General features: G+C 34.2%; 1 protein-coding gene across 1 annotated transcript in view; it reads right to left on the bottom strand.

The window, feature by feature from the left end:
• Nucleotides 1-27,340, bottom strand: part of Col11a1 (collagen type XI alpha 1 chain) — a 201,646-nt gene that overhangs the window by 30,090 nt on the left and 144,216 nt on the right. The window contains exons 43-54 of the mRNA XM_042279780.2: nt 23,328-23,435; nt 22,234-22,287; nt 20,511-20,564; nt 19,939-20,046; nt 15,688-15,741; nt 13,562-13,615; nt 11,849-11,902; nt 7,586-7,639; nt 6,823-6,930; nt 6,499-6,552; nt 5,831-5,884; nt 4,623-4,676 (exon numbers count right to left, since the gene is read on the bottom strand). Of these exons, the coding sequence (XP_042135714.1) occupies nt 4,623-4,676; nt 5,831-5,884; nt 6,499-6,552; nt 6,823-6,930; nt 7,586-7,639; nt 11,849-11,902; nt 13,562-13,615; nt 15,688-15,741; nt 19,939-20,046; nt 20,511-20,564; nt 22,234-22,287; nt 23,328-23,435 (810 nt within the window). The remainder of the gene's footprint in view (nt 1-4,622; nt 4,677-5,830; nt 5,885-6,498; nt 6,553-6,822; nt 6,931-7,585; nt 7,640-11,848; nt 11,903-13,561; nt 13,616-15,687; nt 15,742-19,938; nt 20,047-20,510; nt 20,565-22,233; nt 22,288-23,327; nt 23,436-27,340) is intronic.

Raw genomic sequence — 27,340 nt, 5'->3', positions numbered from 1 at the left:
AGAGATGACCGAAATAAATGATAGATAGTACCTAAAATTTTAAATATTTTAAAATAGAAACACTTAAAATAATGTCAAGGTTTAGCAACAAAGTCGACTGTAGAGTATCAGTCATTTGCCCATACAAATATTAGCTGACTACAGCCACTGTTAAAAACCAAAGTAATTGATCTATCTTTAGCTGGTAAAATTTATTGTTTGATATTAGTTTTTGAGATGAATCAATGTCAACTCAAGTATGAATAATAAATTATTTTTAAAACATATGAAATGTTCTGTTTTTTATTTATAACTTGATGGATTTATAATTTCTATAATTGAAACTATGACTAAAGATGATATAAACATACTTATAAGTAGACACATAATTGAGCATGAAAAAAATATTATTTAGGCTAAACATCCAGATGTTTATTGTGTCCATGTTATAGAAGTTTATGTTAGAGTCTCTTAGGTAAAAAGAACTAATTCTCAAAGACATCAGTGTCAGTTCACAAGCAGTACACGTTTATGATGATCATTATTTAGTAATAATTTCATAAATAAGACCATGCCTAACAGTCAAAAATGGTTATATGAACACTTGTTTGCATATTGACTAGCTTTTAATTTACCCAACTATAGTGGGTACCCACCTTGAGAAACAAAGGATAAGTAAACTGAGCAAAGTTATGCAGGTGGTAAGAAGTTTCAGTAATTTGAATTTGATTTCATTACCCTGTTATCTACCACATTATATTTTATCATTTGAGGTCAGAAGAAAAGCAAAAGATTTCAATTTCCTCAAGCAGGATTTCAACCCAATTGTGAAGAAATTTTATACCATTATTCATCCAAAAGATCTGAAGTAATACAACTGAAATTTTAATTTGTTTTATAATAACTAAAATTTCAAAAGGGAATTTTTGAATTCCTTTGTAAATTTTTGAATTTGTAAAAATCAACTCAGATTGTACTGCTGATATATAAAGGCTCAGTGAGACAATATTTAACATGTAAAAAATGTTTATAAGACTTAGATAACTCTAAAAATGAGTAGTGTTTTTAATTACTCTATGACTTTGGATCACTGAAGAGCCATTTGAGAAAGTACATTTTGATGTTCACCACACAGTCTGTTAGGAACAGTATAGAAATTAAGACAGAAAGAAGTGTCTCTATAGAAGACATTAAAAGATATGAGTGGTGCAAGAGATAGGACTATAGAGCACTCACTCTGAAAACAGTAAAGGATTAAGTGCTTAGCAGTAAAGATATAGGGCATTTGGATAGAATAATATTCAAGTAATGAGGTTAAATGTCTAATAAATAGTCTTCCAGCAAGAGTAGCCTATGTAGAAAATCAATGCATTCTTACTGAATTTTTCCAAACATTTAAAGAACTAAGACTAATTATTCAATAACTATTCCTAGATTAACAGGGAGAGAATCTAACTCATTTTACAAGGCTAACATTGCCCTTGTGAAAAAACAGACAATGACACTAGAGAAGCAATTGAAGTATATACTGATGATTACAACATTGAAATTATAAATTAATAATAAATGAAATCAAATATCACATAAAATTACTGATTAAGATCAAATGAGACTTATTTAAACAGTGAAAAGACAGCTCATATATAAAAATTACTAAATATATTACACTTAATAGTGAATAACGAAAGTCACGTGATCTTGTCAATGGATGTAAAAAGTATTCAATAAATCTCCCATCCTTCATAGTAAAATCCCTGAACAAATTAGTTACAGGAAGACTGAGATTCAGCATTAAATATATTACATGTCGCACATCATCAGGGAACATCATGCATGACAGGGAGAAAACTGGTAGTGGCCTCTAGAATCCTCATCCAGATGAAGATGTACACTCTCACACATTTTAAGTGAAATATTACTGAAAATTTCTAGAGCAATTAAACAAGAAAAACAAATAAAAGATACACTAGTATGAAGAGAGGAATCAAATACTTTCTTGTGGTAGAGTAACCTAAAGACTCCATCACAGAAGGACTATTGATCATATAATTCAGCAAAGGAGAAGATTAAAAATGCAAAATGTAATATTGTTAAGATACACTGATAAACTTGAAACTAGAAATGAGAATAAATGATAGAAAAAGATGAAAACTGCAACAAAGAAAATTACCAAGGAAGTAAAAATCTAAAGTGAAAATCCACAACACTGAATACCTATCAAGATACTAATAATGTTCTTCATAGAACTACAATTAATCCTACAATACATGTAAAAGCACCACGACTATCCCAATAGCCAATGAATGTTGATCATAAAAACAGAGCTAAATTCAATTCATACTAAGTTGTCACAGTAACTAAAATAGCATAACATTAAAAAAAAGAAGTCTAATGGAATATATGAGATCTCAGAAAGAAACTATATATCTACAGATAGCTGATACTAAACAAGGGGACAAAATCAGGCATTTTAGAAAGAACAGGTTCTTTATTAAATGGTGCTAGAAAGAATATTATGTATTGACCCTAAAGTATCACTCCTTACAAAAATCATCTCAGGCTATATTACAGACCATAATATAAAACCCAACATATGGAACTACTTGAAGAAAGCATAACAGGAACACTTTTAGACATCTGCTTAAACAATAATTTTTGATGATTGCCACTACAAAGGAAAGTGGTAGACAAATGGCATGATATCAGATAAAAAGGCTTCTACACAGCAAAGAAAACCATCAGCAGGGTCTCTACACAGCACATAAGAGGGAAAAAAAAAACGTATGCCAACTGTTTGGCAAAGGATTAAAGTGCAGAACATAAAAGGAACTGGACACAGCAGTAATGACAACTACCAAATGAAGGACAGGATTAAAAATGGGCCAATTATCTGAGTGGACACTTGTCAAAAGGTCAAAAATGAACATTTTTCAAGATGTTCATGAGGTAGATGCCATAATACTCCAACTAGAATGGTCGCATACTCCAGTTAGAAGAGCTATTATAAAAAAACAGCAGAAGCTGCAAAGATACAGAAAAAGGAAGCACCATACATTGTTGCAGTGATTTAAAATAGTATACCTATGTGGAAAACAGCATGGAAGTTCCTCAAAAAGAGTAAGAGTAGATCTAACATATGGTCTTACTTATTATATTTCCAAAGGGAATTAAATCCACCTACCAAACGCTCCCTGCACTCTAGTGCTCTTTGCAGCACCAGTCATGACTGCCAGGATATGGAATCAACAGACATTAATGTCCACAGAAAATGTGGCAGGGATATCTAATGGGGTATTAGTCAGGCATAAAGAAAGGTGGAATCCTGTCATTTGTGAGAAACTGAATGGAATTGGAGGACATTAGTCATGTGAAATAAGGTAGACATGGACACTAGAAGACAAATGGCTCTTGTCTTCATTTATATGTAAAAGCTAAACTGAATATAGGATAGTTCTAATACTAAGAAAATTGGGGGGAGCAGTATAGCATTAATGACTAGTTAGCAGGTACAAAAACAGTGGTAGAGATAAAAACTTTTATTTTTTTATTGACCTCACAATAGTTGTGTAATGACTATAGTTCACAATAACCTAATATACAGTCTATGAATATCTATAAGGCAGAAGCTTCAAATACAAGTACAGGAGAGGAAAAGGTCATAAACTTGTTTTATCAATGCATTACTATAGATCCTCATTAAAATATCAAAGACTTGGCCGGGCGGTGGTGGTGCACGCCTTTAATCCCAGCACTCGGGAGGCAGAGGCAGGCGGATCTCTGTGAGTTCGAGGCCAGCCTGGGCTACTAAGTGAGCTCCAGGAAAGGCGCATAGCTACACAGAGAAACCCTGTCTCGAAAAACCAAAAAAAAAAAAAAAAAAAAAAAAATCAAAGACTTATCCATTAATATCTGAAATTATTATTTTTAATTAATCTAAAATCTTTAAATGTCTTTGCTTCTACGGTAGTACTTTGTTTTTTTTTTGTAACATTTTACACCTATTTATTTTGTGTTTGTCTTCGTGTGTGCAAAAGACTGTGTATGGAGGTCAAAGGCAAAGGTAAACTTGCAGGAGTCAGTTCTCTCATTTTGCCGTGTGGATTGGGGAAATGAACACAGGACATCAGGCTTGCTGGCAAGCACTTTTACCCACTGAGACATCTCACCTGCACAGAAACAATTAATGTGACCATAGCTACTAATTTGCTGCTATAGTCCTTTTTGAAAACTCTGCTACATTAAAAATCCTGTCTCCAAGCCCATGCAATTTGACAACATAAGGCAGTCTACAACATAGATGGATGCTTGCACTCAATCTACTAGTATGCATTCATGTTTTCACAATGTGTACACCAAGCTTTGCACACTTCACCCCCATGGAGAATACCAGGGGCCGGAAGTGTTGAATGGCAGTCAACATTTATCCAGAGAAGCAGGTAACTCTCAACGGAGGAGTTGTTTGATTCATTCAAACTGTGACAGTAAAATGGTTAAACTGTACTCTGAGCTAGTGATGAATTTTGACATAGTGAAGAAAGTGGTTATTTTTCAGCCTCAGATGCTGTCTAGAGCTTGCATGGGTAATATCAATCTAAACACACAGTGAATAATTCAAATAAAGAATGAAAAAAAAAAAAACTTACTCTCTTTCCGGGAGGACCTGGTGGGCCAGCCTCACCAGATGGACCAGGGGGACCCTGGAAAAGAATACAATTAGATATAAATGTATAATGCACTATTTAATAAGCTGGGTATTTTTCATAGCCAACATAATTTCTCCAAATAGGAACTGAAACTGACTCTCTGCTCATTTATACACATCTGCCTTTCCTAAAAACAGCTCCCAGTCAGAGGGCTGTACTGTTTCTAGATATCCACAGTGTGAGCTAGAAAACTTATTTAGTAAACTTTTAGTAAATTTCTTCATGGATATAGGAAACAGCTTCAAATTTCCTTTATGGAAACCTATGCCATTTAAAAATCAGTAATAAGGATTCAGCAAACCTTAACATACATATGTATTCATTTTATCATATCTTACAAACTGTGCACATATTGACTTACTACCTCTAAACTGCTTCTCATATAACACTAGCATTTTGTGCCACTGTGTAAACAACTATGTGAGTATATGTGCCATAAGTATACCTTAGACTTCCAATACCTGAAAGATAGAACCTTGTAAGAGTCTCAGCTGTCTTCAAAACTATTTAAGTTAATGCCTTCCAAATTTTCTCCCTTCTTAAATAACTCATGTGGCCAAAATACTTCTGTGTCATTAAAAAAATATTAAAATGTCTATACTATAATTTCATTTAGCTTCTTAGTTGAAATAGCTTCTGAGCTACAACAAGGTACTAGTCTGATATTCTTATTTTTATACTTATTTATATTTAAAAAGTAGTATTCTTCTATAAACAAGTGGGAGTTTGAGTATCTCTGACATTTTTGCCCATCTTGGGGACCCTTTTTCTCCCATTAGATTCCCTTGCCCAGACTTTGATTCCAGGATTTATGCATACTCTTATTTTACCTTGTTCTGCACTCAGGCCTGCTTTTTTCTGAGGGAGTGGGGAGGATGGGTCTGGAAAGGAGGGGTGGTGAAGGGGACTAGAAGGACTGGAGAACAGGAGTCTGTGGTTAGGATGTATTGTATGACAGGAGAATAGATAACAAATAAGAAAAATAGGTAAGTAACAGGACAAGCTCATATTATGACATATTTCTGAGAAATGTGTACACAATATACACCTTGAGCTTTGATTGTGAGAGAGTGATCTTTCTGAATTGTCTTTTAAAAAAATATTTGGGCTATATAAGATGAGGGGGAAAAGAAAGATTTCTTGCCTACCGGTTGCCCTGGATCTCCATCTTCACCCTTGTCTCCCCCAACACCATCTTGCCCCTGTAATTGACAGTAAAAATTAATACAGATTGTTATATCTTATTATTATAAAGTTACAAAGCTTATAGAGACTATCTTGATATAGTGGTGAAATAAACTGTGATCAGATGAACAAGTAAAATTACAATATTTATTTTTTTTGGATAATGGTGCCTCTTCCTCTTCCCATAAATACTTGGGAAATTGTTATTATACGTGACTGGGTATAAAGTACTTTTTTGATATAAAGAAAGGAGGAAGACACACTGGATATATAAGACTAGTGCTTCCATTCACCAGGAACAGACATAGTGCAATTCAAAATAGGATTTGCATAATAAATAGCATTAAGAAATAAAATTTTAAACTTTGTAATAAAAGTATAGCTGCTACTTAGATAATTTGTTTGGGTAATCCAACAAAGTTTCAATAATTGTGCAAATGAAGTGGACAGTCGTGTAACAGAGGTACAAGAGTCACCAGTTGGATAGATCTTATGGTCAGCATCATTTCTGTTTGTTTAATTTGGCTTTCTGTCCTTAGAAGTTCACTTGTAACATAATTTTTCTAATTGTTACTATAGACTGAGAGAACAGCCCCACCAAAGCATCCTTTTATTTCTCCATGGTACTTACAGCAGGGCCAGGTTCTCCAGGTGGGCCAGGGTCTCCAGGAAAACCAACAGGCCCCTAGAGAGATGGTATAAAAGGAAAAAAAATAGAATAAAAACAAAGTTCCACAGTGTTGTTTTTAGTTGAAGAAGTTAAAATCATGGCAACTGCTGGTTAGATATATTCTCCAGCTAGAAAAAAACAAAAAAACAAAAAACTGAAATGCATGCAAATATATGAAATGGCATAATGACTTTGATTTCACCGGAATTCCACATTTTAAATCTGTTTATGAAAAGCTAATAAGTGAAACTGACACAAATTTCACTTTAAAGAGGATAAACTCACCGGGTTCCCCTTGGGACCATCATCACCTGGTGGCCCCTTAGCACCAGCAGGACCCGCAGCCCCAGGGGCCCCAGCTTCTCCCTTCTCTCCTCTCTCTCCTTTGGGACCCTAAAGAATACAAAAAAAAAATAGTTACTTTATAAACACTGTTTCTAACTCTTAACATCAATATAGTGGGCTGGAGAATTTTCAGTTTTTCTACTCTGTATTCTATATTGCAAAATTTCTAACAGACTCTGAACTGAATTAACTAATGTCAATAGTCATGAACCCTCAATGCTAGATTGTCAAAACATTTCCAGCTTGTCAAGGGACTATACAAGATTTAATGGCAGTTTAATTTATGTTATAATAATAAATTTTAGTTAACAAATGTTTATTTAATATAGCAATAAAATTGTTTTATTTAACCTATTATGGACAGTTCACTGAACACAATGTATATAATGATTATCTTATCATTTTGATGACTTAAATCATGTAAATGTGACCTTTTAAAACTTAGATATTATCAAAATATGCAGAGGATTGTCAATTATTAAACTATGTTTTTGTATTTGGAAAAGTTGGAAAGGAAGTGTAAAAACAGTATCTATAGAGTGAGTCCCAGGAAAGGCACAAAGCTACACAGAGAAACTTTGTCTCGAAAAACCAAAAAAAAAGTATATATTGTTAGGATTCAAGTTCAATGTTCAAACCCTCTAAAATGAATTCCTAAATATCTAATGAAGCCTAATAATGGTTTTATGACTATAGGACTTACACTTGAGCCGGCCTCGCCAGGGGGTCCTGGGTTCCCTGCTTCTCCAGGTTCACCCTACAAAAAAAGTATCATATGAGGGTAAGAACACAGAAATCATGTTTTCTATTTGTAATGATGACTTTACTATGGCCATCCTAATTTAGACCAGCCTCTACCTTACTGTACTGCTTAAAACACATCAAAAATTGAATAAGGAAGAGAACTTGGATTAATGATCTCAATAATTCAAGTGAGGAAACAGATTAAACGCTAATTCAGTTTTCATTGATGAAATCCAGCACATCAACCCAGGTTACCATCAAGCTCTAACAAAAATCAGAATATTTTCTAACAGTTTGCACTTGTGTGGCATCAAAATTCATATTATAATTTTTAAATGTGAATATTTTTACTAAATTATAAATTCACTCTCTTTCTAATAAAATATATCAGTAAAAAACTTGGCACTATATTGATAATCCTATAGAATGAGTTAATGGAGATCAGTGTGAAATACAGAATGCACTTAATCAAAAGTCTTTTATTTAAGTGTTTAAATATTATAAATTTAATAGCTTTTATGATCTCATTTGAATCCAGCTGGATATTTGCCAGGTCATCTGACAAGTTAAAAAAAAATTCTTAGAAAACAGCAATCCATATTTAAATGGAAATATTATGAAGGGCATCCAATTTGTAATATTTATGTACAAAGAACACTTTCCTCAGATTTAGCTATGAAGTCTACTGCTAGTATGTCCTTCTTAGAAATGCATAAAAATGTAATTTCTTATTCCAGTGATTACTTAAGTGAAGAGATACAGCACATGCGCTCACACACACACATACACATGCACTCACACACGCACGCACGCACATGCTCGCGTGCACACACATGAGCCAATGTTCCATCCAGAACTCTTCTAACAACTCCAAAATCAGGGATTGTAGGCATTATGAGGTGGGTGGCAGTCTTGTACTTATTAATTTTAAACACTGATATCCCAGGTCTTCCTTGCACATACCAGTAATGCTAGGTTGGTTGGAAATTTTCCAAAGTAAATGCAAACATCATTCCAAAGAAGAAACTATTTCACAAAATTTCTTAGTCTTTTGAAATACAAACACATTTTAACTTCTTGAGGTGTTTGTATAGCTATGATGGCATCAAGTACTTTCAAGGAATTTCTTATTTGTGGAACTGCATGTCAATTTTGTCTTTCCCAAGATAAATGGCAAATATATCCTGTATTTTGGACAATTATTACAAGTATAATATTGCATCTATATTATGTATGAAGAAAGGACTCACTCAACTATCCTAATATAATAAAATGATATGTCAATAATTGGGGGGTGCTATTCACATATTTAAAATGAAGCAAGTACTTTGTCATTCAAATAAACTGTAAAGCACCCACACTAAATATTTAACACATGGAATATAAGCAATATTTACTAAAAATTTTGGAAATGTATTGAACATAAAATGTTTTTCTTATGTGTCATGTTATCATGTAGTATTACTGTGGAAAGTTGGAACTAGAAATAAAACTGTATATTTTTAAGTCAACATCAATATATTTTGCTCATCTCTTTCCATCTTTGTTAAAGATAAAGGAAGTTATATTCTAAAAAGATTATTTCCAATTTTCAAAAATGAAGAAAAGAATCACGTTAAAAATGTGTTTAAACAGTAACATGTAAGGGTAAAACCTTCTATGAAATCTTTGAGAACAGTACATCAATATTCACTTGCTTTCAGAATATTAAAATTTTTTATGCATATTATAAACAAATGCATATGATATAAATCACAAACTAATGAAGATAAAAATCAATAATTCCTAAAAAGTCTTATTAAAGTCTTTTAGAAATGGGTTGACAAAATTGCAAACAAATACAGCAATGCAACAGAATATGTCATGTTAAGGAAGTCCATTCCATGGTGTGAATAAGGTGACAGGTATTTACTCTATGGAAATATAATGGTGTTCTATGATAAAACACCGGTGTGTGAAGGGGATAAAGGAGTGTGCAGTTATCATGCCGTATTGCTAGTTCGCTCCCCGCTTACTTAAGAGTACTTCCTGTACACAGAGAAACCCTGTCCCGAGAAAAAAAAGAGTACTTCCTGCAGAAGCAACAGCAAATTGTTCTGCATATTCAGAGTAATTACAAATTATTGTTATTATGAAAATGTGTTGCTTATTTGGTCTGAGGAAACTGTTGAGAAATCTCCCATAATTACACAGTTCATGAAGAACAGATTGGTGTATTTGCACAAAAGAAATCATGGCTCATGGTCATCAACCTCTGTTTTTCATTGTAATTGATGGATATAATTTTCCAAAAAAGAAATTGCAATGAAATAAGTCAGAATCCATGTTGATGTCACAAATTTATAATTCGTAAGAAATTATATGATATCAGACTTTTTTAAATGTTAAAATTAGGGTTTCCTATCATTTTCTCTGTCATGAAAAAATTTTTTAAAGGAAAAATATTGTTATCAAGTAACATGTTTCAATTTAGGTATTTACAGAGTATAAAAGTCACTGTAGGAAGATCCTAGCACATGCATGCATGCACACACACACACACACACACACACACACACACACACATACACCTTTAAAAATAAATTTTAAATGAATAGATACAAATTAACTTAAAAACTAACAGTCAAATCACCAGCCTTATTGAATATTACAAGACTCAAAAATGGCAAATTGTTATCATTTGACATTTTACCTATATAACAATTGTGTGAAACTTCCCTCTAACTCCCAATATTGGCAAAAGTGACTATTAATGAGATTCAGAGAAGACAAAGTTTAAAAAAAATAAACTACTTAAAACTATTCACTTGTTATTGACAATCTTCAGGACATAGGCGAAGCACACTGAAATGTTTATTCAAATTACAGACTATTCTTAACTCTCTAGGCAGCATCAGAGCCCAGAGGACATGTTCTCAAGAAAAAAGGTAGAGGGGGTAAAGTCAGTAGGATTTTTCAAGACAGTGATGTCTCGGATGCTGGCCTTGTTTTATGCTTTTTATGCTAGGACTATTAAGCTCAATGAGAATTTTTTTCCAATAACTGTGCCTATCTCAACATATAGCTTTCACTTTAAGACTATAAACAAACCTCTAAAAGCCATTGTTAAAGAAACTGCATTCTTTATCCACTAAGAACTGTAAAGTGTAATTTGTTTTTAATTTAGTAATTAATGAGTTATTTGAAAAGTGAGTCATATGCAGTTAATTATAAATACAAGAGTCAGGATGAAAAGCAGAAATAAACATCAATATAACACAGTCTAATCCCATTATGCTGCTTTTTGGAGGGTTAACTCATTTAATGAAAATAAATGAATTTAATTATGAAATAAAATGTGTCAAAAAGAATTCACAGCAAAGAAGAGAATCATGTTTCAAGGTTGAAATAAAAACATTATAGCTATTACTTAATTGTTAAAGTAGATGTGAAAATTTTACATAGTTTCCTTGTATAATATTTTATGGTACGAATTAATTTTTTGTTCTTCAAAACTGGCAAATAATTTTCTTAAATGAAGCAAATGTCAATGATAATTTTCTTTAAAATTCTATTAAGATGTGAGGTTGAATACATAAATAAGAAATCAAAGAATCATTTTGACATTTCAAAAAAAGAAAGAACAGATTTTTAAGATGAAATAATGTTTACCAGGAAAAAGAGCTGTTCTGAGCACAGATGTTATGGCACACGCCAAGAGCTTTGAAAAGTGCCAGAGATAGGCTGAAGTGTTAGTAATGAAAAGGTGACAAAAAATCAGTGATTAATTGTTTTCTGATGTGAAAGGCTCCTTCAGCCTCTGGATCAGTTGTAGGAAAGTGTTTCTCCTGCTTTAAGTACCAAGTGTCACTAACTGTGGTCTCGTCAGACATTCAGAGTTTGGAGTGGAGCTGGGCATTGTCTCTTTCTAAGGAAGAAACATTCAGCAAATCACTGCAATTAAGCCTCAGCTTTCCCTGTTCATGAAAGCAGATAACTATGACTCCAACACTGTACTGAGACAGGAAGTAATCTGGATGCAGCATTCATCACCACAGGTGTCAATACAAAAGACACAACATCAGATTCTAATTTCAATCTGTGTAGGGTCTACAGTAAATAATACTGAATTTGTGAATATATGTACAACACTTAGCACTGAACTTACATTAGCAGCATGCAAAGTATGTCCCACAATTATCAAAGCTTGCTATTTCTGGCTGTCTTAGCCAGTGGTCCTTACCTTGTCTCCCACGCCACCAACAGAACCAATAGAGCCTGGGGGTCCTTGTGGTCCCTGAGATGTAGAAAAAGAAACAGTGTTATACTTTTAATGAAATGTTGCTGTAGGACGGTCTGTATGTCAAATTGCTCTGATTGGTCAATAAATAAAACACTGGTTGGCCAGTGGCCAGGCAGGAAGTAGGTGGGGCAAGGAGAGAGGAGAATTCTGGGAAGCAGAAGGCTGAGGGAGAGAGAGACACTGCAGCCGCCGCCATGACCAGCAGCATGTGAAGATGCCGGTAAGCCACCAGCCACGTGGCAAGGTATAGATTTATGGAAATGGATTAATTTAAGCTATAAGAACAGTTAGCAAGAAGCCTGCCACGGCCATACAGTTTGTAAGCAATATAAGTCTCTGTGTTTACTTGGTTGGGTCTGAGCGGCTGTGGGACTGGCGGGTGACAAAGATTTGTCCTGACTGTGGGCAAGGCAGGAAAACTGTAGCTACAAAATGTTCATTCACATACATGTGTCTAGAGTTTTTAAAGAGAGCATTGTGTATAGGAATTTGGAGTAAATTGTGGGGTGGAACAAAGGTAATGACTTCTACAGTTGTCACATTTACTAACAACAAATAATTTAATATATTATACCAGCTTTCAATTTCTCCAGAATTTGGAGCATAGGGCAAAAAGACTTCCAGATTTTGTCATGTACTTGGTAGTTGAAACAAAACTCCAATGCCTATGCCCATGGAAAAATCAGGACAATTTTATGATATGATTTTATATTGAATCCCAGTCATGACTGTATTTAAGAATGACTTGCTGCGTAGGAAAAACAAACCCCTTATAAACTGCCAGGCATTAGATTCCTCTGGGGAATGAAGGCTCCATATCTTTTCCAGTTTACAGCTACTGATACCTTTTATCAGTTCTGACCTGATAAAATTAAAGTAAGCATGAGAGAAAATAAATCCAATTGAAAGGAATGTGGAAAGCATGTGGCTTCATTTGCAAAACATGAAGTTAGAAGAAGATCACATAGGTCTAGAAATCTATAGAAGATAACAGTAGCATGGGTACGTTATTACATTTCCAAATTCTATAATATTCCATCAGAATGCTGGACCAGTTTCTAAGGGGAATGTCCTCTTTAAATAAATGAGACGGAACTGTTTCCTCTCAGTGAGAAAGGGTGCACAAATGCACATATTTCTCTGAATGATTTATAAACTAGAAATGCATGAGGTAAAGCATTTAGATAAAAGCCTTTCTGTGGATACATACCTAACAGGCATTTAGAGTACAAACCTTGACCAGTACATTCAAAGCCAATTACAAAATTCTCAATCATTGCCAGAGAAAAAGCTCAAACTGAAGAATTTAATAACTATTTACAGAACAATATCATATCTTAGATACAGTGTAAGTATACTCTTCTGAATAATAAGGTTCATAATGATACAAGTGATATTTGTCACCAATAAATATATGTTAAGTGTGAACTGGGTTTCTATTTTTATATTAGTTGTGAACTGGTCAGGAGAAAAGCTATTTCTTTCTGTCTATAATGATATGGGATAAGTAGATAATCATTGGGTTCTTGTCCACTTCTAAGGATAAACCATGATGAGATTATCTCCATTGTATCTCATAAGCCATCTGCCAGAATATAATACTGGCATAGAATGTCCTTTGCAATTAACTAGCATACACTTCACAGTTCTTACATCAGCTCCATTGGGACCTTGAGGACCTCGTGGGCCAGGAGGACCTGGTGGACCCTAGAAAAGAAAAATGACAGAGTTTGCCAAGATCACACACAAATACCATTAACATTTTCATATTTTAAGATAACTAAGACAATCTTGTGTCTATGAAATCACAGGCAGAGGAGAACATCGGATCTATAAACAAGCAGGATGAAGACAATATTATATCACACCATCAAATGACCCTTTACTCACTGATAGGAAATTAACACTTAAAAAAATAAAAGAATAGGAAAGCAACACACGAAGCCTATTACTGCTACAAATTATTCACAATAAAGTCAGTGACATACTATAGAAATATATTTTACAGCATAAAATAACCATAACGTTGAAACAACACCAACAAAAACAACAAAAAAAAAATTACTGGACTAGTTTAGAATTGGGGAATGAAATGAACAAATATCATTTTTAATTCATGTGAACATGATTGAGTGTATGAATTCTCAGGTTTGACATTATAGAATTGGAAATAACTATTTAGTTGCATTCCTACAATGAAGTTGCTATGTCCTGAATATACACTAAAATTATCCCGGGATCCATTTGTTTAAACACTGTTGACGAACGTCCCTTACTTCTAGGTTGCAATTAAGGTAGTTCAAAATAAAGAAATAAATAAAATGAGATGACAGAGAATGAAATAAAGAGAATAGACAGTAGTGAATACCTAGTCATTGGCATTTTTTTAAAAAAAAAAATCTCAGTTTAATCCAATGCCACAGTTGAAGCTTTTTCTAAACTGACCTATCACACGCGCAAGGAGAATGTATCAGTAACTTCAGAAACCACAGCACTGGGTCTAAAAATGGACAACAGTGTGTCTCCTGATGTTTCAGAGTATGACCTGGTCACCATATATACCGTGGATCCCTCACAGAGAGATTTGCAGAAGACAGGAAAATTTTCAAAGTATATAATAAATCTGGGTGTTGCTCTTAAAGTGAATGAAATGTAACTTGTAACTTACAGCTATAAAACTTCAAAATAGGAGTAGACCCCCATGATCAGGTGTAAGCTGGTCAAACTCCATGGTATTTTTGTAGATTTTTTTTGTCCTATTGGTCTTTTCCTTATATATTTTGGTTTCTGTTTTGTGGGGTTTTATATGTTTCTTGGTTTTTGTTTTTTTTTTTTAAGAGAGAGGGCATAGAGTAGGTATGTGGGGAAGAGTTGGGGGAGGGCAAAGCATGATCACAGTATATAGTATAATATGTTAATTAAAATATGTATTTTGAGCTATGCAATGGTGGCTCATGACTTTAATTCCAGTACTTGGAAGCAGAGGCAGGCAGATCTCAGTGAGTTTGAGGGCAGCCTGGTCTACAAAGAGAGTTCCAGGACAGCCAGGACTATTACACAGAGAAATCCTGTCTTGAAAAACCAATACATACATACATACATTATATATATATATATATATATATATATATATATATATATATACATGGATGTATTTTGAAGTCAATCAAGATTGTCAGCAATGATGGACAGAAAGCAACTAAGACATACATTCATCAAATATATTTCTCTGAGCAATTATTTCTTTATCACATATACTTGAAAGTTTAGGTTGGGTTCTTAAAGTAAAAAAGTGCTAATTGATAAATAAAAATGTATGTTACAATTCTTAAATTAATAATGCATTCTTCACTAAATTTAGAGGTTGTTTCACAGTATAATGCACTTTTATTCTCTTCCTGTAGTTCATAGCTATAGAAATCCTATAGGCATGCTATATGTTCTTTACCCGTTCCACACCAAAGTCCAAAGCAAAAGGGTCACAAGGTGCTAGTGTGGCATCGGATCACAAAAATGGTTTAGATTCATTAAATATGTGCACCAGTAAATGTCATGTATGCACACAACATTATTCTGAAGTGGATAAAGATGAAAGATAAATACTTTTAAGATTGAATTAACAGTTGATTGTTACTGATGACATATGAATAGGAAACAGAATTTAGCGGGAGAACAGCACAATTTCTCAGTACTTTTGTTAACATGGATGAACTGTTAATTCATATGTGAGTAGTGTTGGCATGCACAATACCATCGAATACCAGGAAAACACAACCTACCATGGGTCCAACATCTCCATTTTCGCCCTTTTCACCCGGAGGGCCTGGTAACCCCTGAGAAAATGCAATTTGAAAGAAAGTCATCTATGTGTTTTAAAAGATACATTTGAGGATCCAGAAGTGGCTAAGATGGTAAAATGCATTGTGCACAAACATGAGGACTTGGGTTTGGAGTCTCAGAGCCTGAGGAACATAGCAGAACTCTTCTGTAATCCCAGTGTTTGTACAGAGAGATGGACAGCAAAGACAGGAGGCTGCTCTGTAGCTTGTTGGCGTTTTCAGCAGTAGTAACACAGCAGCAAACATTAAAAGGCATTGTCTCAAATGGTAGAAGGTAGAACCAAACCTGAAGTTACCCACAAACCCCACTCACACACAAGGAAACTACCTGTTCATTTGTGCTCACACATACCATACACTCACCCCAAAGACCAAAAAAATATGCTTTTGATCAATTTATGACACCAATAAATAAATAAAAATTTAATTAATCATGTGGAAATGAACATTCAGAAACAAACATATCTTAAAATACTTAAAAAACAGTCAACTGTTTCCTACATGTTATAAAATCTGACTATATTAACAAGTAAAATCCATGTTCTATATATTTTAGCTATTTCTATATATTTTAGTTTTGTTAAAATAAATACAAATAAAATTTGACCATACAAAGAGCTCTCCCTTTTTCTATTTCTTTTACTCAATTACAGACTTTTCACATTTATATTTTATCTTTTGTATTACCACAGTCATGTAACAGTTTGGCAAACCTTTTTAAAAGTAAATATTCCAATATAGTTCCAAAGTTACACATATATTCCGATTTTTAGTCTATTAACTCGTTCCTGAATCTTAAAAATCCACAAGCCATGAAACCCATTATATTGTGTCCCCTAATCTCTCTCTTTTGTATCAACCCCACTGTAAATGAACACTAGAAACAATGGTAGGGAAAACTTGGGCCGAGCCAGGGCAGGCTGCACCGTATTCAACCTGCCTGTATCTCCATTCGGAAGGTAATCGCTTTACTGCTTCATCTTCTGAATTCCTCCAGACAGAACTGTGTGCATTTGCTCTTTCTTGTCATATCAATACTCTGTGTTCCTTATTCACAAAGTCATATTCACAATCTATTTGGAGGCAATACTTTTCTTAGATGTTGACTTTTTAACCCCTTGTAACTAGTGGGAACGTGAAGCAAAACCTGCCATCTCAGAAACTATTTGTTGCATGAACAGGTAGGTGAACTAGTCCTAAGTAAACAGGAAAAGTTACCCAATAAGAACTTCTTTCAACATTTGCTGTGATACTCAAAAACCTCAATTATTCTAAAATTTTAAGCTTCAAAACATAACTTTATGTATTTAATTAAGTAATATGGTACAATTAACGTGACATTAATGCTGGAGTAAAAGACAAACTGTGAAGAACCATGTCTGAACAAATGAGCATATATGACATGACTAGAAAACATGCACGTGAAATAGTGTGAGTCTTAATGGGTAGAAATAACACAAGTGCCATCTGGTTTTTAATGTTCTGAGTAAGGATTTGCCCCATTTTTAACAATGTTAATAATATAATCATCTATATACATGCTATAAACCATACATAATGAATTTTAATGTAACAATTATAAAATTTCATATTAAATCTAATAAAGAAGTAAAACCATCAACAGTGCTAAAAGCTAACATACTAATAAAACTATTGTGTGATGATATTTGTAATCTAAGAAAGCTTGCCTGAAGATCAGAGGACAGGGTTAGCCACCACGTTAAACATAGAGGTCAAGCAGTGGTGGCACACTCCTTTAATCCTAGCACTCTGGAGACAGAGTTACGACTGGATCTCTGTGAGTTCAAGGCCACACTGGGCTGCATGAGATTGATCCAGTCTAGGAGAGAAACAGCTAGGCAGTGGTGGCACACACCTTTAACCCCAGTATTTGGTAAGCACACACACCATTAATCCCAGCACTATGAAGGTTAAGATAGGAAGTGAAAAGGCTGGGCAGAGAAAGGCATATAAGGTGTGAGGAGACAGGAAGTAGAGGCCTTTCGCCTGGGGACTCAGGGACATTCAGTCTGAGGATTCCTGGGGTTGGAGAGGTGAGAAGTAGCTGTGGCTTGTTCCTTTGTTTCTCTGATCTTTCAGCATTTAACTCAATATCTGGCTCTGGGTTTTTATTATAAGACCATTTAGGATTTAGTGCAACACTATTGGCTTTGGGACTGCAAATTATTTGGTTAGCTCACAACAAAGCATCCATGCTCTCTCTTCCCACTGTGTTCCAGGGCAGAGTGGATATGGGAGTGGCTGAGTGATGCTTGCTCATTTCTACAGATGATGACCTTTGACAAATCCATTCTACTTTACTTGCACTGTCCTGTTCTTGTTTTAGACCAGGTAATAGCCCAGGAAATTGTGTGTGTGTGTGTGTGTGTGTGTGTGTGTGTGTGTGTGTGTGTGTGTGTGTTCTACTCATTATAACTGACTCCGAGCAAAGAAATCCTTTAGTGGACATTTTTTTTTTTTTTTTTTTGAGACAGGGTTTCTCTGTGTAGTTTTGGTGCCTGTCCTGGATCTCACTCTGTAGACCAGGCTGGCCTTGAACTCACAGAGATCCACCTGGCTCTGCCTCCCAAGTACTGGGATTAAAGTTTTTTCCCACATTGAAAATTGTTTTCAATTTTCATTTTTATAATGGAGGGTATTTGGTCTACATTTGACTATACATTAAATGGTCTGAAAATGTAACAATTAAATGAGAGGATAATTAATGTAGACAAGATTTAGGTAATGTCAATTATAAATATTATTTGTTTGATCATTTTTGTTTTATCATTAAAAAAGTTAGCTAATATGAATGCCAAGATAAAAGTTTTAGAAAAAGTTGTTAAAACAGATCATAGATATATTCAGACCCAGAAAGAAGAATTTAAAGGTGAACCAATCTTCAAACATGACAGCAATGCTTCAAAGTTCAGTTTTACAGGATTGAGGATAATCCTTTATCTTAATTTAGAATACAGAATTAAAACAGTTACATATTTATTGCAATCTGACTTTATCTTCTACTTGTTATTTTTTTAAATGTGTTACTTCTCACACATGTAGATAAGCTCCACTCATGGCTATATTTATAATTATCAACAACTTTAAAATAGTTAAACAGAAAAAAAATAAGAAAGGAATGACTTTCTACTAAACATAGGAAACTATCTTGATATTCAACAAAGAAGAAATTAGAATATCATGTTCACTAATAATTATTCACTGGCTATTTTATAAAGGTATTTATATTATAATTCATAATATGACATCACAATGTAACTAGTAAAATTATATCATAAGGTATTTAATATTAAAAATCAATCCTTCTGTTATTTTTTTGTAAATTTAAAAAATTACATATATATTTATTCCAGTTTCATACAATATTTTGTAGGTACTATGATTTGGATTGCTCTCCTTTTGCAATATCACTAGCGTGAGAAAAGTAATATCTATAAAGTACACAAATGTCATTGAAAACCAAGATATCATTGCTCAAATAAAAAATAGATGTATACATAACAAGCAAGTCGAAGATACACAGAAGATCCAAAGGTTTGCAGGAACCAACAATATCAAGTGGAAAGGAAAAAACAATTGGGAGGAGAAGTTGGATACAATGCAATATTCTTCAGGAGAAGTTGATACATTTGGTATAGAAGTTTTAGGGCTTTAGTGTTGTACAATTTAATATGTATTTTTAAATACATTTCATAAACTATAGAATTATCACTTAAACTATTTTTATTGATATATTACCTATTCATTTTGTCCATTATTTAATAGTTGCTGCTGCAGTCAGTCTGCTACTTCAAATTCTTTGCAATTTAGTTATTCATTTGAAATACTAATTCTTCTAAAGGACTGTTTCAAACAGCTTCTTTTAACTACTAGAGCTACAAGACTGTGGTTTGCATTTGAAAACAAATTGGCAATCGAGGTATAGCCTAGTGTGTCAGAAACAGAAATCAAGCAGATGCTTATTTGAGTGAGATGTTTTGCTTTGATACACACACACACACACACACACACACACACACACACACACACACACACACACGCACTACCCCTACATACAATGCACACAGCATTTAATTTTACATAGAAAAAAGGGTATTGCTTTGTTTCCCTGCCCCTGGAAACCAATAATGAGCAGTCAGTGAATTATCATACAGAGGAGAGGCTTCTTACCTGAAGACCTATGGGCCCAGGAGGTCCTGGGAAACCTCGTGCACCCTCATCACCTTTCTGTCCAAACATTCCCTGCTGTCCTCTGGGACCTGCCTCACCATCTCCTCCCTTGGGAACAGCAAGGTACACATCAGTATTGAAAAAAAATTATGATACATTATTCTAAAAATGGCAGCCTTTTTTATAATCTACCATATATTTACAAAGTAGACTAAATTCCCACAGTCTTGTCATTGTTTGGTTCACTAGCATTCTTTGTCTCTAGAGTTTAGTTGATTTTGATTTGATCATCTCACCAAATAAAGTAAAAATGGTCCAGAAGAAAATATAATATTTAAATTTATTAGATATTAAATGATGTTATACTGGTTCTTATTTAAATGGTGCCAAGATTTTTTTAAATGTGGCAAGTTATAGTAGATCATTTAAGTGTGACTCAAGTGTTTAGCATGCAAATAAACTTATTACCACACAGTGTCAAATAGATATAGGACTGACATATTTAAATCCTAAATTTAATCAGAGAGTTAAAAGTACCTAAATTTGTTGAACAAAGAGGGATGAAAACTTACAGCAATTCCAGGGGCACCAACAGGTCCTTGAAGACCTGGGGGACCAGGAGGGCCCTGAAGTGACAAACAAATCAGAAATCTTTAAAATCAAAGCTTCTAAGGCATCAGCAAAATTAAAACAAACAGAATACAATGGCTGACCAAGATAAACAATGGCTGATTAAAATCTATTAAGCACTGTTGCACTCCATTGGAAACACAGAGGTATTGTTTAAATGGCTTTGTAATTACTATAGCAACCATCATTTATTTTATTCCCCCAGACTTATACTTTCATATGTATAATCAAGATAAAACTGATATTTATTAAAAACATGAAAATGTTTCACTCTGAATGTTGTAGTTATCTAAACTAGATTTTCCTACTAACCAATACCAATTTAAAGATATTTTAAAAATTAGATTTCTCTCTCTCTCTCTCTCTCTCTCTCTCTCCATATATATATATATATATATATATATACATATACATATACATATATACATATATAAACACACAGAGAGAGAGCAGAAGGAGTACATGAAATAGTATACTATCTTTTAATTATCAACAGTATTCTAAGATGCTGTACATAGAATATATTAAGATCTGAAAATCAAGGATTTCTGTGCATATATTCACGTGTTACACATTCTTGCATTAACTGATAAAGCTTTGCATAAAGGGAGTCTGGTATTTTTTTAGTGTTTTGTCAACTTCCCACAGTGAGAGTCATTTAAAAACACAAAACCTTAGTTGTGGAAAAGTCCCCACAAGACTGAATTGTGTGTACAAGCCTGCGGAACATTTTCTTAATTAGTGATTGGTGTGAGAAGGTTCAGCCCATGAAAGGGGTTGTGCTACCACTGGGATTCTGGTCCTGAATGGTATAAGAAAGTGGGCTGAGTAAGCCATGAGGAGCAAGCCAGTAAGCAGCACTTCTCCATGGCCTCGGCAGCATAAGTTCTCTCTTCCACCTCCCTGCCTTAAGTTCCCGCCCTGACATGCTTTGATGATGGACTATGATTCTGAAATGGAAGATGTCAAAAATGTCAATAACTTCATCTCTTTTCCACCTACATATCTGTGTGATTCTGGTATTCAACCAATATTTGCCACTACAGAATGAAATAAAATTCAGTTTTGCGAAGACAGGTTCTCTATAAGGCAGTAAATATAAAACAATTATAACCTTTGACGTGTGTATATGAATGCATAAATAAATAAATATATATATATATATATATGTGTGTGTGTGTGTTTATTTTATTTATTTTGTGTGTGCACATATGTGTGTGCATTGTATGTGTGTTCTATGTACATATGACCAGGTGAAGTACATAGTAAGATGTCTGGGTAACCTGTCCTATTACTCTTTGATTTACTTCATTGAGCAATGGTCTCCCACAGAACCCTGACCTAGGCTGACTTACATTTGCTCCTGCATTGCACATGGATTCTTGGATCTCAAGATAGGTCTGCATGTTAAAGCAACAAGTGTCCTTGCTTGCTGAGCGAAGGCATCTCCCCAAACCCTTATACTATACATTTTTATTAAGGTAAAAGTTATTTTGTTTACTGTTTATATAAATCAACACATACATATTTAAAGTATTTCCATTTAAATTTACAGTACAACAACTATGACAAAAATCTGCTGGAGCTAAATATTCCTATGAAAAAAAACACCATGTAAATGGATTAAAAGGATGCTGCTCCCTCATCAAATTTTAAGGAACTCACGTTTTCGCCCTTGTCACCTTTGCTGCCCTTTTGGCCTGGTTCTCCAATTTCACCCTGTGTTTGAAAGATGCATGTTAAAGATAATTTCCAAGTCATCATACCTGAAATCTCATCGTTACCATAAAATTTTACCATTTTACCTTTAATGTAATTACATGCTAGTATGTAAAACCATGGTCTCAATGTAAAAGCTTGCTCATCCTCTGATGGTCTATAATTGACCAATAAATACATAGGAAGATGAAGTCAGCGTAAGTTGAGGACAACTAGAACTACACCTTAAAAACTGATTTTGCTCCAGGCGGTGGTGGTGCACGTCTTTAATTGGAGTGCTTGAGAGGCAGAGGCAGGCAGATCTCTGTGAGTTCGAGGCCAGCCTGGTCTACAGAGTAAGATCTAGGACAGGCACCAACACTACACAGAGAAACCCTGTCTCGAAAAACAGAAAAACAAAACAAAAACAACTGATTTTTGTCCTGAATATCACTACCAACAATTGACAATGGAAGTACATTGATCTACATACATATATATATATATGCACATGGTGATCAAAATATATTATTTCTTTTCTCAAAGTTTTCAAAGTAGTAAGATTACAAGAACACTACTTCACAAAATTTCTACATATTACAATAAAATTAGAAACTAACTTGAAACAATGAAACCCTCCATCTGATATAAAAAGTTGAGGAAATTTATTATTCAGATGTTGGTAAAAAGGATTACCAATCCTTTTACTAGTGCTACTGGAGCTTATTCATAAGTCTGATGGCACAAGTTCTCAGAACTAAACATGTACAAATAACTATATTCAATTTACAATATTTTAAGGAAGATAGTTTTTAAAAGTATGAAATTATTGTTCCCTTATATACTTTATGTTTCTCTTATGTATGCTGTTTTATGAAAGGCATATTTCTTAACTTTTGGAGGTATATAATACCTTTCATTATATAAAAGGTATCAAAAACTAAAAAAGACAAAACCACAAATCTTCAACTTTAGAATTAATCTTTTAATAATTACAGAGTCTCTGAGAATGCACTAAATATGCTTTAGTATGATATACTAACACAAACAATAACACCGACCTTGTCTCCATCCTCACCAGGAGAGCCAGCCGGCCCAGCAGGCCCTGGGAGACCCACAGGGCCTTGGACTCCATCTCTACCTGCAGGGCCTTGAGGACCCTTCTCTCCCTGCATTAAAATAAAATATATCACTAAATTGCTGTAAGAAATCCATAAAGTTTTACATGGTTTAAAAATAATATATGCATACATAAAATACACACACACACACACACACACACACACACACACACACCTACATATCCCAGTTCTTATGACTGGAAAGAACTTGTTTAATCTTTCTGGGAAACATTGCAAGCTGTTAGCAGCAAACAGAAACAATGAAGTACACTTGGTAGATAATTAATAATACCAACAAAACTTATATTACCTTTAATAATTTGTAAGTCTCTGGCTACACTCTATAAAATTTATTAAACACAAGTGACAAAATACTTTAAAAAAACATTTTCCCCAAACAAATGTTGGCAAATCAGGTGGTACTGTCTCTCTGAGCCCATACCTAGCCTTCCCAGAACTATTGGGGTAGCTATTCAGCAGATGTCAGACTTAAGCATACATTAAATTTTATGATATGTTTTATATGCAATGGGTTCCCCCATTTTTACAGGTGTTTTGTGGATTCTATGAGTTTGGATATTTTAATTCATGTCTGCTTTCCCTGATGCCAAATAGCCTTTGTGTTGGGTTTCAGTTTCTTTCCAGTTCTGTTTGTGCCTCTCTGGCAAGAACATCACTTTTCTACTTGTAAATTTATGTACAACAAAAGATAGAGCCTTGCTGAAGAAAACAACTTCTACTGCTATAAAAAAAATATGCTTTCTGGCTTGAAAATAATGTATTTTCCCATACTAGAATTCCCATAGGTTTTGTTGGAGACAATGTTCTAGATTGTTATCAGTGGTTTTTCTCTTGTTGCATAAACTACAAAGCTACACGGGTTTGATTGTCTTCCCTTTCCATCACCCACTTACCTCACAGTCTCCTAACCCTTTATGCTGATGTATGTTTATGTGTTTCGTCTCAAGTTACCTCCTTAAAACAATATTTTATTAGTGTTAGGTGTCAAATCTAGGGCCACATGACTGCTAGGAAATTGACTTACCACCAGGCTACCCTTTGATCATCTCCAAATGTACTTCCTAAAAGCATTTCCAGTGTATCTTCCTCTTCATTGAAAGTTCTTGTCAAATATTAGTGTCCTTTCTCTGAATGACTGAAATAACTTGCTGCCTTCACACACTCATGTCTTTTTCTTCCTCCCACATCATTTCACCATTACAACAAAAGAGCTGGTCAGGTCATGTATTCTACATCATTAGATGAATGTATTTGCTCATCATTCCTCAGAGCGAGCACTTGCCTCACTGTGCTGGCCTGACCAAAGTTAGTTTTTCTAGGGGAAGGCTCTGGGCATGACTATGGGAAAATAGGCTCTGAAGTGAAGAACTTAACCATCATCATGAACTCAATAGATGAGAGAGCCAAGCTCTCAACTCAGTTCTGAGAAGTCAGCAGCCTATTCAACTTCAGTGTTCTTAGTTCTCATTCATTGTTTTCTTTAATATCTTCACTTCCCATTTATCTCATTTTCATTGAGAAATAAACAAAGATATTCATGGTTTCCTAATAACGAGAGGGACTGCATCCAGTCCACCAGTACCTTTAGCTACTGTGTTCTTCTTTGAGCTCCACGCTTCCTCACACTCTTTCTCTTCTATGTGCTCATGGAGCTAACCATCCATACACAAACTTACTATCAGTAAGTGTCTATTTTCTATGTTTTCAATGGAGTCTTCCACAACTCATCTCTATAATGATTCTCTATAGTTTGATTCTAGATCTCTGTTCTCTCTCAGCACTGCGTCACATGAGAGTAGAATGCTTTGGTTTTAAACCTATTATTTCAAATGGCACTTCAGACTTACAATCTGGCGCTCATCATTCTAAAATCATACAAACACATTCTTGTATTATAGAAAATATTTAAAACTGATTTTCCTTGAAATTATTGACTCCTGTTGTTTAATTCACATTTAGTTAAAGCATTGATCTCACTTTGTTTCAGACTGATGCTTCTTCATCTCATGTTACTACAACTGCACTATCAAAAGATACATAATTAACAGAGTTTATCTATAATCCAACAAGGTGGCAGTCATATATGCAAATCATAGTTTTTTTTTAATTTGTCACATAATCAAAATGTCTATCCCCAAATGATAAGTTGAAAGAGGTTTGGGGTTAGGGATTTATCTCAGTTGTAGAGCATTTGCCTAGCAAACGCAAGGCCCTAGGTTCAGTCCTCAGCTCCGGAAAATAAAATAAAAATAACAAAAAAAAAAAAGAAAAAAGAAAAAGAAATAGGCTTATCTTCCCTTTCGAATCCCACCACCAAGAGATTCTAATTTGACTGATAGTTTGGAAATCATGTTTAGGCCATAATCAATCATTTTAAGTATTATGCACAGCTTTGGATTAGGTAAATGTATTTTTTTTAAGTAAATTTATTTTACAACATCATTTAGTTCAACATAATAGCCAGAGATTCCCCTGTTCTCCCACTCTCGCCCCCCTCCCCCTCCTCCCACCCCACCCCCCATTCCCACCTCCTCCAGATCAAGGTCTCCCCCGAGGACCGGGATAATACACTTACCTGGATTAGGTAAATGTATTATAAGCTTGATTTCCGCATGATCTAGCATGTCTTTTATACTTCATGTAAACCTGTGTCTTTTGGTAACTACTTAATATTTTCAACTCAGGCCAAAATTTATATTTGGAATTTGGGAAACAGAAGGTGTTTTAGTAAAAATTTGGCCAACAGTTCCATGAAGTTTCACAAGACTTTTGCATGAATATCTGTGGGTGTTAACCCAACACTGCCAGAACTACATTCTGCTAATGTATGTAAGCTCACACCTTTCTTAAAAAAATGACTTAATTCAGTATCTACCAGTTTGTTTTTTTCAATACTTTTAAGAACAAAAGGTACAATAATATGAATATTTGCAGCTCTAGATGTGAAAAAAATGAGAGCCTAGCTGAACAAGGATTTCATGGTCCCGCTAACCATGATATCCATGATATATATGTATCACCAAATGTCAAACCTTGTGAGGCCTTAGTCTGCTTCTTAAATAATTTTTCATCAGTCTCTCTAAATTAAATTTTAAAACAATTGACAATGCTTTTTACTTTGGTATTTAATTTGGCATTTTACTTCCTAAACCAAAATATGTATTCAATTTAAACCATAGGATTGAATACACTGTCATCACAAAAATTATATTTTCTATGTTCCAAAGTTCCTTTTATCTGTATTCATCTTTTATTGTACAAGTTATGTATGGCCTGAATGTTTTAAATAGCTGGAATCAAAACATTGAGCCCATTTTTTCCTATCACTTAACAATGAACAGTATAGTGTAAAAGATATGGCCTCAGAAAAATTCTCAGCAAAAATATGCAGTATGCCTTTGCTTCAAAGTATAACTTATATCCAACAGGGTCAATGTCTTATTCTAACTTCCTGATTAAATAACAAAGAAAAAAAAATCAGTAGGACTATCAAGGTCTGAACATGTTCATCAAAAATATGTTGAAAAGGTCATTGTGCATGCATTGATTACACGGTCAGGCCATATGAGAGATGATCATCCCATGAGTGCAAATAGAAATTATGGCATTAGAAATGGGTTGAGTTAATTGTTACAGAAGTAAATAGATATATAAGGGTTTTGCCCACTCTTAGACTTTCATTGTCCTAGGAAAGAACAACATGAGGTCTTCCTGAGACGAAGACCCTTCATTTTGGATTTCTCAGCTTAACACCATGGATCAGGATATTACTGTTCATTCTTAATTATGCAATGTAGTATTCTATCACAGGATTGAAAAGGACTTTAGTACTCTATCATAGGACTTGAATATCAGAACAAGTTAATGAAAGAAAAATGTATGGACAATGAGTATAATTCCATTACTGGAGCTAAAGACCGTAACTGAAGGAC

The sequence above is a fragment of the Peromyscus maniculatus genome, chromosome 6, assembly GCF_049852395.1.
Source record: "Peromyscus maniculatus bairdii isolate BWxNUB_F1_BW_parent chromosome 6, HU_Pman_BW_mat_3.1, whole genome shotgun sequence".
NCBI lineage: Eukaryota > Metazoa > Chordata > Mammalia > Rodentia > Cricetidae > Peromyscus > Peromyscus maniculatus.
This window is presented reverse-complemented; position numbering and strand designations above follow the sequence as displayed.